At 46.5% G+C, this 14,826-nt stretch overlaps 1 protein-coding gene across 2 annotated transcripts in view; it reads left to right on the forward strand.

Moving 5' to 3' along the window:
* LOC141107696 (cytochrome P450 2C8-like) overlaps window positions 1-2,913 on the forward strand; it is a 48,218-nt gene extending 45,305 nt beyond the window's left edge. For both annotated transcript variants that reach the window (XM_073598608.1, XM_073598609.1), the window contains exon 10: window positions 1,194-2,913. In XM_073598608.1, coding sequence (XP_073454709.1) covers window positions 1,194-1,375 — 182 coding nt within the window. In that variant the 3' untranslated portion in view covers window positions 1,376-2,913. The remainder of the gene's footprint in view (window positions 1-1,193) is intronic.
* Window positions 2,914-14,826: the final 11,913 nt, after the last annotated feature.

Here is a 14,826-nt window from a genome sequence, read left to right on the forward strand (position 1 = left end):
ACCCTCTACCCACCACTGAACTCTGTCCCTTGGTTCCAACCCTGACCCACCTCTGAGTGCCATCCTTTGGTTCCACTTCCTACCCATCTCTGAGTGCCATCCTTTGGTTCCACTTCCTACCTGCCTCTGAGCACTGCCCCTTGATTACACCCCCTACCCACCTCTGAGCACTATCCCTTGGTTCCATCCACGCCCACATCTGAGCACCGTTCCTTGGTTCCACCCCCTACTCGCCTCCCAGTACTGCCTCTTCTATAGAATGCAGAACCAAGTATCATTTTGTGCTACTAAGAAATTTGTATGGAATGTGTTAATGGTAACAAGAAAGATAGTAAAATAGATCCACTGCAATGAGTAGCAATAGACACCACCTCAGCAACAGTAGATCCCCCAGCAACCATAGACTCCCCCCTCCCCCCCACCCCCCAGCAACAATGGACTCCTCACAACAAAATACCACCATGGAAATAATAGACTCCCAGTGGCAACAACCCTGCAGCCTGTATCCATAGACCCTCCAGCATCCCACAACATTAGACCCCTCCCTCAACTGTAGATTCCTCCCGGCGACAACCGACCCCCACCAGCAACAATAGACCCACCCACACAACAATAGACTGACCCCTCCTCAACAAAATATCACCCCAGCAACAATAGACCTCCAGCAGCAATAACAGATCTCCCAGCATCAATAGACCAAATAACAGTAGATCTGCTAACAGTAGACAACAATAGAATTACCGAGCAACAATAGACCCCCACACAAAAATAGATCCCCACCAGCAACATATCTCTATAATAAATTATTGTAAACAATCCTGTTTGCACATTTATTGATATCCAATAATATCACCAATATTTCAATGCTAAAATTAATGTGGCAGGATCTCTATATGCCCTTCTGCTTCCCCCCCCCTCCTGGATGTGGATGTAGTTGGACAGTGTGTTTTGGCTGGCCAAGTGCATAAATAGGATTATTTACCTACATGTAAAACTTTTTACATACAGTGTAATTTGGCTAGTTGCATCCTAAAAGGGATAGAAACTTGGAATGTCAGCAATGCATTTTACAATTTTATTACAGTTTAGCTACCTCTCATAAATGTATTGCTTGTATGAACTTTAAACTAATTTGACCACTCCTTATCCATTAGGATGACACGTCTATTTCTTATACTTCCTCTACTTTTCAGGGAAGAGGATCTGTCTTGGAGAAGGGATGGCCAGAATGGAGATCTTCTTGTTTCTTTCCTCCATCCTCCAACATTTTAACCTGAAGTGTGACGAGGATCCTTCAAATATTTATATCAACTCAATGCCAAATACCAACGAAGCTGTCCCTCATACATATAAGATACGTTTTATGCCCCGCTAAGGCAGACCTTTGAATGCTGAAGTTAGAAGAGGTTCATTCGTCTAGTATGAATTAAAAGAACTATGGGTGAATCTGCCCAACTTTGATTTGTGGGAACGAACACCTCAAAGAAATTTGCAAATTGTGAATGTTAATGAGAACTCCTTCAGAGTTAATGAGATGCAAATCTTAAAAATCCATTTTGGGCTATTTTTAAGGCTAATAGGTTTTGATTTAGTGTCGGTAAAGGAGTGCCTGTCTATACCTGCCCTTTCCGGCAAGCTGCTCCATTCATAGAAACCAAACTCCAGCTTCTATGAATGCAACACAATCTAGGAATGGCTGGGACAGATCCTGCAACCATTTGTCCATCCATCGTTTATAGATCCTGTTTCATTCATAGAAACTGGGCAGAAAGGGCAGGCATAGTAGGGCACTCTTAATTAGTGCCTGTGATAGCCCCAACAGTTATATTAAAGCTGCTGCATCATAAGATTATGATGGGGGTATGGACAGAGGAAGATGTCATATAACAGTAGAGGCATCAGCACAAGAGACACATCCTACTGACTATACATCACATCCCTTGTGCTGATTTTTGTGTTTTTTTTTTTTTTTTTTAATTTTGACTAAACTTAGGCTTTAAAGATACACTGTCACTACAGTGACAATGTCTGCTAAGAGTGTACTCCTCTAGGAATCTCTACCTGCCAATCTGCACTCATGCACTGCATTCCCACTCCAGGGGATCCCTCACACCATTAAGGTGGTTTAACCAAGCAGGGCTTCTGAGTGTGGGAGAGTATTTAGACCTCCCCAATGGGACTGGGTTCAGGCCAGAGTGGCCAATCACCAGGTGCAAACAGTCACTTGGGGAGGGCCAATGGCATCAACTCTGGTCAGCTTTAACACCGGTACTCCTGCAGTGGGAAGGCAATGATGAATCATGGATTCTGGAGTAGACCTTCTTAACGCCAATGGACTGTCAGGAGAGATTGAATGGGCAAAGTGAAAGCTTCTCTTTAAAAAGAATTGATTGGGGCCCACTAATGATATCTGTGCTGTGGGCCCACAAATGTTTCAGAGTGCATTTTTCATGTGAAAGATATGACAATTATAGGCCTCCTTCTGTAAATAGCAGTTGTCTGGCATCAATACTTTTGAGGAATTACCCAAAACAAACATGCAGCAAATAAGTTAGTGCAAATTCAGAATTGCTTATCTCAAAAACTTTATCAGATCTGATCTGAGTACTGAGGCCAAAGCATCAGCATGGTAGCCAGATAACTAACTTTCTCAGAAGCAGAGGTCAGCAATGGCTGTCTACTTATTTCTCTTATTAAAGGTATATTAAAGTGACTCTGGCTATATAACTGTCTGTTTTTTCTGTTCACTTTAACTGGCAATGACTGTGTGCAGTTTCTTATCAGATTGTTGTTGTAAAGTAACTCAGCACACTGAACAAATGTTTTCAGCAAGTAAGTATTTTTTTTATTTTTATTTTTTTTACAACAGCTGTGAAATGTTTATGTTCCAATAAATTCCTTTAATACCCCTCACCTAGTAATTTACCTCTGTCATCAGTTCTTGTAGGTAAGAAATTAGTGATCTATTGCAGTGTTTCTCAACTCCAGTCCTCAAGGCGCCCCAACAGGTCATGTTTTCAGGATTTCCCTCAGATGAAACAGATCAAATCACCTGTGCAGAATAATGGAAAGCATGAAAACATGACCTGTTGGGACACCTTGTGGACTGGAGTTGAGAAACACTGATCTATTGTAATGCATACATTAGCATAGTGAGTATGAAAGTGTCTCTATTATCCAAAATATTACAATATATCATCTGTCCCAGATCTTGCAGATTTATGTGTCAGCAGATAACTACATACACTATATTGCCAAAAGTATTGGGATGGCTGTGACAGCTTCAACTCTTCTGGGAAGGCTATTCACAAGGTGTGTCTATAGGAATGTTTGACCATTCTTCCAAAAGCGCATTTGTGAGGTCAGGCGCTGATGTTGGAGAGAAGGCCTGGTTCGCAGTCTCCACCCTAATTCATCCCAAAGGTGTTCTATCGGGTTGAAGTCACGATTCTGTGCAGGCCAGTCAAGTTCCTCCACCCCAAACTCGCTGATCCATGTCTTTATGGACCTCGCTTTGTACACTGGTCCAAATCATTTGGCGGAGGGGGGATTATGGTGTGGGGTTGTTTTTGTTTAGGGGCTGGGCTTGGCCCCTTAGTTTCAGTGAAGTGAACTCTTAAGGCATCAGCCTACCAAGACATTTTGAACAATTTCATGCTCCCAGCTTTGTGGGAACAGTTTGGGGATAGCCCCTTCCTGTTCCAACATGACATCTCACCAGTGCACAGAGCGAGGTCCATAAAAACATGGATAAGCGAGTTTGGGGTGGAGGAACTTGACTGGCCTTCACAAAGTCCTGACCTTAACCCGATAGTGTACCTTTTGGGATAAATTAGAGCGCAGACTGCGAGCCAGGCCTTCTCCTCCAACAACAGTGCCTGACCTCCCAAATATACTTCTAGAAAAATGGTCAAACATTCCCATAGACACACTCCTAAACCTTGTGAATAGCCTTCCCAGAAGAGTTGAGACTGTTGACCCCACTTTTTTTGTAATTTTGGCGTGGGGCTCCCCTTAAAATCCATACCAGACCCAAAGGGCCTGGTATGGACTGGGGGGGACCCTAAGCCGTTTAAAAAAAAAATGTATTGCCAGCATTCTTTACTTTAAAATTCATCTGTGGGGAATCTAGCTGACAGATGATGACTCATGGTTGTTAAGGACGCGGGCGGCTGGCTTCCCGGCCCGCTGCTTAACAACCAGATATTTCTTCTCACAGAATTTTAATCGGTCAATCGTTTTTCGACCAATCCGAATTTTAATTGTTCTAAAAAGTTGGAATTTGTTAGAAATGAATAAACGAAACAAATTTTTACGGATTTCAACTAAATTTGTTACTATTCTTTGCTAATTCATTCTGAGATTCGAATACATCCGAATCCCCAAAAGTTAGTCAAATTGTATTTGGACCGAAGCGAATTGCATAAGTCTAGCTGCTGATGTCAGCGGCTGCATGCAGGGTAAATATCATTTTACCTACAGGTAAACCTTATTATAGGCTTGCCTGTAGGTAAAAATCACCAAGCAGGGTATACAACCACTTTAATTGGCTATATATATATATATATATATATATATATATATATATATATATATACATAAAGTGCTGTACGGAAAGGAATCACATGACATCACCCGCAGCCATCATCGTGGGTTACATTGAATGTTTACCTAGCAGGTGCTAGTGCCATGCTTGTAAGTTTTTTTTTATTCTACAATTTTAATAAAATCAGTCGTATACAGAGAGCACTATACATCTCCCTTTGTTTCATATGGTAAATCCATTTGGAAGTTCTGGCACTTGGCAATAATGTGACTAGGACTCAGATTTTTTGACGTCTGCATATATTGATGTTGGTGGTTTCCTCATTGATCGATTTAAAATTGTATGGGAAGGCGTTTTTGGCCTATCTGTTAATTCAGGTGGTCCACGATCAGAGGTCAGCGGCTAGTGATACAAATGGTGGAGGTTCTGCACGTTGTCACCGATATGAATATGATTCAAGAGTGGTCACCGCTCTCTAATACATGAACTTTAATACATGATTTTATTTAATGTTATATCGCTGCACTAATTCTATTTATAATTACTCCACTGGGATTTTGGTTGATTGACCCTGACTGTACAGCTGCTTAATTTATTCTGATTGTTTTCATTTTGATTGATTATTATTACAATAAACCCCACCCCGCCTTTCGGCATCTGAAACCTCTTATAGATCCAGGAGGCACCGGCGCAAAAAGGGTTAATAATGTGAGTGACATTTTAAAATTGAATAAATTTTGTCCGTAAACGTAACATCAAGAGATACATTAGCATTAATCCCATTAAAGTTAGGAAGATTATTTCTACTGAGATTCAACACTCAGCATTGTCTAGTTCAGACCCCTAGGATGTCCAGTCATTTAGAAAAAAGTTATGAGGAACTGTGCAACCAGAAAGATTTGACCTGTTGGACAAAAAGGCCTATGTACTGCATCTGAAATTACTAAGATATTGGAGGATAATGCCAAATATGTTCCCTTGAAGAGAGATCCAGTATGGGCCTACAAGAGGGAACTAGAGAAAATTGTTAGCAGGGCTAAACCTTCCCACTCCATAAACTTCAGATACCATATTTCTTTGATCTTAAATTTATTAGAACGAGCCAGGTGCAACTACAAATTGATAAAACAATCATCGGTACAATATTGCATATAATAAAGAAACAATGTTCTATAACACAGAATCAGATAACAAGAACTCAATTTTTTTTTTTTGTAAAGTTTTGTTTATTGCTTTTTAACATAACAAGTAAACACAAGGCCCAATGGGCCACACACAAAAATAACTATTTACACTTCTTCAGCATTGACTCTCTCCTCCTCCTTCCAGACCCTCACTCAGTGACAGGATCAGAACAATGATATTAAGGCCATCTTTCCCTAATGACAATCAATAATACATTTCAATATGTCAAATAGTTACATACATGTTGAATCCCACAGCGGGTGCATTCCATTATATGCCACTCAATCCGCCACCGTAGTTTCACTATTCATCCAACTGCCCCACACTTTATCAAATTTCTGTGGTATGCCCCTGTTAATGTATGTAGTCTTGTAGAAAGGTGCGGCTCTATTTACCACACCCTTCCATGCTGATACAGATGGAGGATTGGGCTTTTTCCATGATAACACTATCATTTTTCTAGCGTAATAGATTAGGATCATCAGTAAGGTACGCATTACTCTCTTTGGGGCTAGATTGTCTACCAAACCCAAAAAGCACACCTCTATCGTGGGCTGTATAGTAATGGCGGTCACTTCTGCTATACAGACCCCCTTCCAAAAAGCTTGGATGCTTGAGCAATTCCAAAAGACATGCATGAAATCTGCAGTGAGAGAACTGCACCACCAGCAAGTAGGTAGGGAACATCTTAGCCAATCTAACTGGAGTAAGAGAGATTTGATGTAGGAATTTAAATTGGATGAGTTGGTCCCTAGCAGAGACCAATCTAGTAAAATTAATGTCCCATATATCATCCCAGTCATCGCCGTCCATCTGGGGGAATACCTCGCCCCACACTGCCCTACACTTTGCAAGGAGATCTCCCCCCTTACCGAACATTTGTTTATATATTGTAGACAGGGCCTTGCCCAATGTTTCCTCCCTCAGCAGAGACTCCAAATCACTCATTTTCAGGGTAATACCAATATCTCCAAATTGGGCATTGTATGCATCTCTGAGCTGAAGATAACGGAACAAGTGAGTGTTGGGAAGATTAAACTTAGTTTTCAGGGCGTCAAACTGCAGAAGTTTCCCACCACCCACTATGTCTTTTAGCTTCTTAATACCAAATTTAGTCCAGATGATTGGATCAGGGTACTCACAGAAGTGTATTAATTTAGGATTCTTCCAAAGTGGTGTGTGAGGAGAAATCTTAGAAGTGCTACCTATCTTGGTCACTGCTACCCATGCCCTACTGGTTGCACGCATGGATATCGTGAGCCTATATGGAGCCCTGACACCCCGAAAAGGGAGGTGTGCCAGCGCCTCATACGAACCAACAACAGCCGCCTTTAGTGTATTGGCAGTGTCATCCTCAGATAGAGTAAACCACCTGTACAAATACTAGCTGACCCTCTGGGAAATATCTGTGAAAGTCCGGGACCGCCAGACCCCCTTGTTTCCATGGCAGTTGTAACACCCGGAGTTTAATTCGGGGGTGATGCCCCTGCCACAGGAAAGTCATTATAAGTTGATCTATACTTTTGAATATATATCTCGGTATCCAAACAGGAGAATTCCTATATATATATAAAAACAGAGGTAAAAATTTCATTTTCACTAAATTCACCCTACCTATGAGTGTCAGAGGCAGATTCTGCCACGCCTGCAATCTGGATTTTAGTTTAGTCAAAAGTGGATCGACATTCAAAACAATAAATTCTGATACAGAGTTGGAGATATGTAACCCCAGATATTTCATCACCTTTACCCTCTTCAAGGGACAATTTTTGGGAATCTCACATCTGGGTGATGGCGTCTTAAGTGAGAGAATCTGGGATTTTCCCCAGTTGACTTTCAGCCCTGAAAAATGAGCAAAGGAATTAAGAATGTCTAAAGCTGCCGACAGGGAATTCTTTGAGTCTCGCAAAAAAAGAACCATATCGTCCGTATATAGTGCCATTTTTTTCGGTCAAGCTACCCACCATTATCCCCTGTACCTCCTCAGAGGCTCGCAAGGCCGCAGCCAAGGGTTCAATCATAATAGAGAAAAGACCCGGAGATAAAGGGCATCCTTGGCGAGTGCCCCTATGCACTGGAAAAATTCCGATAACATATCGTTTAGCTTTATGGCTGCTGTGGGGCAATGATATAGACTGTCCATCCACTTCCGGAACTGAGGACCAAACTCGAACTGAGCACCACCCTCATGTAATTTCCGTCTACGGAATCAAAGGCCTTTTCTAGATCAAGAAAGACCAGTATCCCACCGCTAGAAGTATCCGGGCCTAACTGAGTGTGGGTAAAGACCCTGTGCAGATTAATATCCATGGCCTTTTTGGGCATAAATTGTCTGGTCGGGTGAAATAACATGCTGTAGGACCAACATAAGTCTAGTAGCTAACAGTTTGGTCAGTATTTTGAAGTCCATATTTAATAATGAAATGGGCCTATAAGAAGAACAGTCTATAAAGTGGGTCTTTATCCGGCTTAGCCAATAATACAATATGAGCCTTGTAAAAGGAGAGGGGGAGGCTTCCCTTTTGAAAACAATCTGCGTATAATTGCAGCAATCTGGGTGCCAGGGTCTCTGAGTATTGGTGGTACCACTCAATTGGTAGACCGTCGGGTCCAGGAGCCTTACCACTACGGAATTACCCTATTTTAGAGATTACCTCCTCTTCCCTGAACGTAGCATCCAGAAAACCCCTAGATTCCTCTGGGAGCTCGGGCAACTGCAGGGACCCCAATGTGTCCCTCAGGTCACCAGTGTCATAGGGATCTATAGGGGAGTACAGAGACCTATAGAAGGATACAAAATCCCATACTATGTCCTCCCTGTCTCGGGAATATATACATTTACCAGGGCCAACCTGCGTAAGTATCTTCCCCTGGGATCTGTAATCACCTTTTCTACAGAGCAAGGTAAGGACATGCGCAACAAAATAGAAACACCCCTCGCATAAGAGGAAAAAGTGGCATGTATGGCTCTGTGCATCCAGGGACGTTTCATGGTCAGGATTTTATTACCTAATCAATGAGTTTCTTGCAATAACATTATGTGGGGATGCTGAGCCTGTAAGAATTTCAACACCAACGCTCTTTTGTATGTTGAATTCAAGCCCCTGACATTCCAGGAGATGATTCTAATATTCAAGGACATGACTGCAGTTCAGAAATTTACTACACAAGTGAGGTCCAGAGTTACACAGAGCCATACAATATGCTAAAGATTAACATTTACCCACCTATACACATCGCTTTGTGGTGGAGCCTGTTTCTGAGTGTCCACCAGTCTACCAACCGTGTAGTACCGACAGTGACACCACAAACAATCGACCACAAAAAAGGTGAAGCATATAAACCCAAACAGAACATAAGAAAGAACATGAAAAAAGCATACACTCCTGAACAGTCCCGTCATAACAATTCCCTGTCTTGCCAGCTTGAAAAAAAGGAGGGGGGAACAGAAAAAACACAGACCCCGCCCTAGCCAGCAGACTTGATCCCCAAAACCAAAAAACAACGAAAAATGGAAATTTGTCTTATAAAATTATTCCATATGTCCCTTGGGGAGGAACAAAAAAAAGGCAACAGGGTGAGCACTAGCGCTACGTGCCTTCTGTGAATACTCTTTTTTGTAGAGAGAGCTTCGGGCTCCATGCATATTGCAGCCATGAAGCACCAAGCAGCTGCACATGCACTGTAACACCTTGAAGAGAATGTTTGCGCAATAAAAGCAAGTCCTGTATATATGCATCCCTTGACAAGGCACACCGTTATTAAATCTGTTGGGAAGGGTATCTTGGTAAAGGATTATAGACAAAACATATGTTCCTGCCAGTGTGCAATCAGTCTTTACTGCATCGGATTGTGGTATGGCAGCCCAAAAAGTGTCTCCAGCAAAAAGAAAGGAGGGAGAGGGTGACAAAACAGCTCAAACAGAATGTCTCACGAAATAAATGATTACCTTCAATCTAATGTATTCAGCCAATCTGAGACATCCGATGGGACCTCAAAGAATTTCACAGAGCCCCGATGTTCAACACAGAGCTTACTGGGGTACAGCATACGATATGTGAGTCCCTTTTCCCGGAGCCTCTTCCGAACCTCCACAAACGTGTGACGGCATCTCTGCAACTCCGGGGAAAAATCTGGAAAGAAATGCAGGGTGGTGTTCTCACACCGGAGCTGTGGTTTCTTCCGGGCTTCGGCAAGAATGAGATCTCTATCCCGGTAATTTAGAAACCGCACAAGGAATGGTCTGGGCAAGGTGCCTTGCGGTCTCGGGCCTGTGAAGACCCTATGAGCACGCTCAACAATGTATGCTGAGGAGACTTGTTGTAAATTGAGGATTTCTTTAAAGAAATTTTCAGCAAAGCTGGCTGGGTGTGGGCCCTCCGCACCCTCAGGAAGGCCCATCACACACACATTATTGCGGCGCAGTCTATTTTCGGCGTCTTCTGACCGCGCCATCAGGGTTTTAACCGTGCGTTGCAGGTCAGCGACATTTTGGGAGGTGGTAGCCCTAGTACACTCTATATCCGAGATACAATTTTTGACCGCAGTGACATGGCCTCTAAACTTGTCCATGTCTTGCCGGATAAGACCACACTCCATGGCCAGTATATCTATCCTCCCCATGACCATGGTTTTACTCTTATCAATGGCTCCAGGATGGCCGCAGTGGAGTCAGTAGCTGCTGATTGCTCCATACCAGAGGGCTGCTGTGGGTCTCCTTCATTTTGCTCCATGTCCCTTAGAAGCTGCAGGGCTGTTTGTATGGCCGAGGCTCGCTCCGCTCCAGAGGGTAAAGCGGCTGCCGCACGTGTCACTGCCGGGGAGCTCTGTGTCCTGGGTGGTGGCTGTTTCTTTACTGATTGCCTTCTGGATGGCATCTAGGGATGCAGGAGGTGCTCCTGATCACTAATGCAGCTATCTGCCAGCTAGGATGTCACTCAGCGCAGGCGGTATGGACAGGGACTGTCAGGAGAGGACCCCTCCGCTGGTAATATCGATCATTTGGCATGCAGTACTGAGGTCCACCAGCAGGTGTCTCCTGGCAGTTCGGAGCTGTCAGAAGAGCTCTTTCCTGCAAGTATTCTGTCACCTTTGGGCCGCAGTACTGGCGTCCACCAGGAGTCCTGGCAGTATGGAGCAGGTATTCCCCTCCGCAGACAGGTGTCACCTGACCTTAATTAGCAGAGCTGCAGTATAAATACCCGGCAATTGCACACTTATATTGCCCTGGTATTGTCCTTGAGCCCTGACCTGCATCCTGTTACCCGATTCCTGATTCCTGATTCCCGAACCTGAAGCCTGATTCCTGGAACCAGTTGATCCTGTTTCCTGTCTGTTACATGAACCCTGGACCCAGAGCCTTGTACCTGACCCGTCCCTCCTTTGATCCATCCATCCTCTCTTGTCCTGTTTATCTCCCTTCCCAGCTACTGATTCCCTGTTTATGACCCCGGCCTGGCTTGACTACGATTCTGGTACTCCCTCTTGCTACATATGCTGGTTGGTTTAATATCACTGTTTGGTTGTTCACTCTGTATTGGTAGTGTGTTCACATATGCATTTTCCTTAATAAACTTACTTTCACCTATTTATGTCTGGTTCACTCTGTCGCAGTCACACAGTTCTGGTCACATCTGGTTTATGACAGAATACCAGGGCCATCCCTGACCAGAAGTGGCTGCACAGGGGAACCATTTTTGACTCAGTTTGGTTGCAAACATGAATGCCGATGAGGTTATTTATTTTTCTCTGCTGGCATCTGAAAGTGGTGATTATTGCCGCCAGGCTTTGAAAGGATGGTCTAGTGACCATTTGTTTGCAACTATATGTTTGGCTCACTCCCTGGTCGATCAGGGTTATATATTGTTTGGGGAGGTGCAGCCTTTGATCAAGATATGTACTGAGCTGGCCCTGCCCTGTATTCCAGAGGGCCGTGATGATTTCACTCCTCCTTTTGATATGAATCAGGTTGTATCTCTAGTGTGGCTTTTTGAAGATGATCCAGACGATTTTTGTGAGCACTACTCAGCCTGTTCCCCACAGGTGATTGCTGAGTGCATTGTGTCTGCTCAGTCTTTTGTTAGACAGGGAGTTTTAAAAGCACAGTTTGTACAACCTATATTTTTCAGCATGGTCTGACATGGTGCAAGCAGCTCCAGCCAAACAAACCACCTCTGCCACCAAACACCAGCCTACCCAAATGTATGTGTCCCCATCACCCATGTCAACCTCAGTTGCAGCTCAGTATACACTGCTCCCAACCAAATACTCATATCCGGTCTCTGCTCCCTGTACCTACCCTGCATTCAATCCACCTGCCGCTTCTCAGCTGCCTATAGGTCCACAGGAACTTCCCCCAGCTACTGTTACCTCTTCTCTACCATATACCAATCCTCCTCTCCAGTCTGCTGCACCCCTCACCTACAGAGCTTCAGTGGCTAAGCCAAAGAAAAAAACGAAAGTTTTTTCTGACCAAGATGATCCTGCCAGTAACCCAACCTGCCTCCGCACCAGCTAATCCGATCCAGTCTGACGTCCCAGTGCCTGTTATCCAGTCTGATGTCCCAGTGCCTGTTATCCAATCTGATTTCCTGGTACCCGCCTTCCAGTCGGAGGTGCCAGTGTTCCAGCCAGAGGTGCTAGTGTTGCAGCCTGAGGGTCCAGTGTTCCAGCCTGAGGGTCCAGTGTTCCAGCCTGAGGTGCTAGTGTTCCAGCCTGAGGTGCGAGTGTTCCAGCCTGAGGGGCCATGTTCCAGCCGGAGGGGCCAGTGTTCCAGCCTGAGGTGCCAGTGTTCCAGCCTGAGGTGCCAGTGTTCCAGCCGGAGGGGCCAGTGTTCCAGCCAGAGGGGCCAGTGTTCCAGCCTGAGGTGCCAGTGTTCCAGCCGGAGGTGCCAGTGCCCACTTTCCAGCCTGATGTGCCCGCTTTCCAGCCTGATGTGCCCGCTCTCCAGCCTGATGAGCCCGTTTTCCAGCCTGATGTGCCACTGTCTGCTGCCCAGCCTGATGACCCGAAGCTTGCTGCCCAGCATGATGACCCGAAGCTTGCTGCCCAGCCTGATGACCTGGAGCTTGCTGCCCAGGCTGATGACCCAGAACTTGCTGCCCAGCCTGTGCCCATGCCCGCTGCCCAGCTTGAAGTGCCCGTGCCTGCTGCCCAGTCTGATGTGCCTGCTGCCCAGCTTGAAGTGCCCGTGCCTGCTGCCCAGCTTGAAGTGCCTGCTGCCCAGCTTGAAATGCCTGCTGCCCAGCTTGAAGTGCCTGTACCTGCTGCTCCGCTTGATGTGCCCGTGCCTGTTGCCCAGCTTGATGTGCCTGCTGCCCAGCTTGATGTGCATGTTCCTGCTGTCCCACTTGATGGGCCTGCTACCCCACTTGATGTGCCTGCTGCCCAGCTTGAAGTGTCCTTGCCTGCTGCCCAGCTTGAAGTGCCCGTGCCTGCTGCCCAGCTTGAAGTGCCCGTGCCTGCTGCCCAGCTTGAAGTGCCCGTGCCTGCTGCCCAGCTTGAAGTGTTCCTGTCTGCTGCCCAGCTTGAAGTGCCCGTGCCTGCTGCCCAGCTCGAAGTGCCCGTGCCTGCTGCCCAGCTTGAAGTGTTCCTGTCTGCTGCCCAGCTTGAAGTGCCTGTGCCTACTGCCCAGCTTGAAGTACCCATGCCTGCTGCCCAGCTTGAAGTGTTCCTGTCTGCTGCCCAGCTTGAAGTGCCTGTGCCTGCTGCCCAGCTTGGAGTGCCCGTGCCTGCTGCCCAGCTTGGAGTGCACGTGCCTGCTGCCCAGCTTGAAGTGCCCGTGCCTGCTGCCCAGCTTGAAGTGTTGCTGTCTGCTGCCCAGCTTGAAGTGCTTGTGCCTGCTGCCCAGCTTGAAGTGCCTGCTGCCCAGCTTGGAGTGCCTGTGCCTGCTGCCCAGCTTGGAGTGGCGGTGCCTTCTGCCCAGCTTGAAGTGTTCCTGTCTGCTGCCTAGCTTGAAGTGTTCCCGTCTGCTGCCCAGCTTGAAGTGCCTGTGCCTGCTGCCCAGCTTGGAGTGCCTGTGCCTGCTGCGCAGCTTGGAGTGCCTGTGCCTGCTGCGCAGTTTGAAGTGCCTGTGTCTGCTGCCCAGTTTGAAATGCCTGCTGCCCAGCTTGAAGTGCCCGCTGCCCAGCTTGAAGTGCTCCTGTCCACTGCTCAGCTTGAAGTGTTCCTGTCCGCTGCTCAGCTTGAAGTGTTCCTGTCCGCTGCTCAGCTTGAAGTGTTCCTGTCCGCTGCCCAGCCTGGTGTGTTCCTGTCCCCTGCCCAGCCTGGTGTGTTCCTGTCCCCTGCCCAGCCTGGTGTGTTCCTGTTTGCTGCCCAGCCTGGAGTGTTCCTGTCCGCTGCCCAGCCTGGAGTGTTCCTGTCCACTGCCCAGCCTGGTGTGTTCCTGTCCGCTGCCCAGTCTGGTGTGTTCCTGCCTGCTGCCCAGCCTGGTGTGTTCTTGTCCGCTACCCAGCCTGATGTGCCACTGCTTGCTGCCCAGCTTGAGGTGCCCACTGCCCAGCTGGACACCATGGACTTTCCCCAGCAACGGCTAGTTGGAGCATCCGGAGGTCGCTCCTTCGAGGGGGGGTACTGTCAGGAAAGCCCCCCTCCGCTGGTAATATCGATCATTTGGCATGCAGTACTGAGGTCCACCAGCAGGTGTCTCCTGGCAGTTCGGAGCTGTTAGAAGAGCTCTTTCCTGCTAGTATTCTGTCACCTTTGGGCCGCAGTACTGGTGTCCACCAGCGGAGGAATCCTGGCAGTATGGAGCAGGTATTCCCCTCTGCAGACAAGTGTCACCTGACCTTAATTAGCAGAGCTGCAGTATAAATACCCCTCAATTGCACACTTATGTTGCCCTGTTATTGTCCTTGAGCCCTGATCTGCATCCTGTTACCCTGATTCCTGATTCCTGAACCTGAAGCCTGAATCTGAAGCGTGATTCCTGGAACCTGCTGATCCTGTTTCCTGTCTGTTACCTGAACCCTGGACCCTGAGCCTTGTACCTGACCCGTCAGTTCTGTGATCCATCCATCCTCTCTTGTCCTGTTTATCTCCCTTCCCAGCTACTGATTCCCTGTTTATGACCCCGGCCTGGCTTGACTACGATTCTG

Source organism: Aquarana catesbeiana, linkage group LG09 (genome assembly GCF_042186555.1).
Source record: "Aquarana catesbeiana isolate 2022-GZ linkage group LG09, ASM4218655v1, whole genome shotgun sequence".
NCBI lineage: Eukaryota > Metazoa > Chordata > Amphibia > Anura > Ranidae > Aquarana > Aquarana catesbeiana.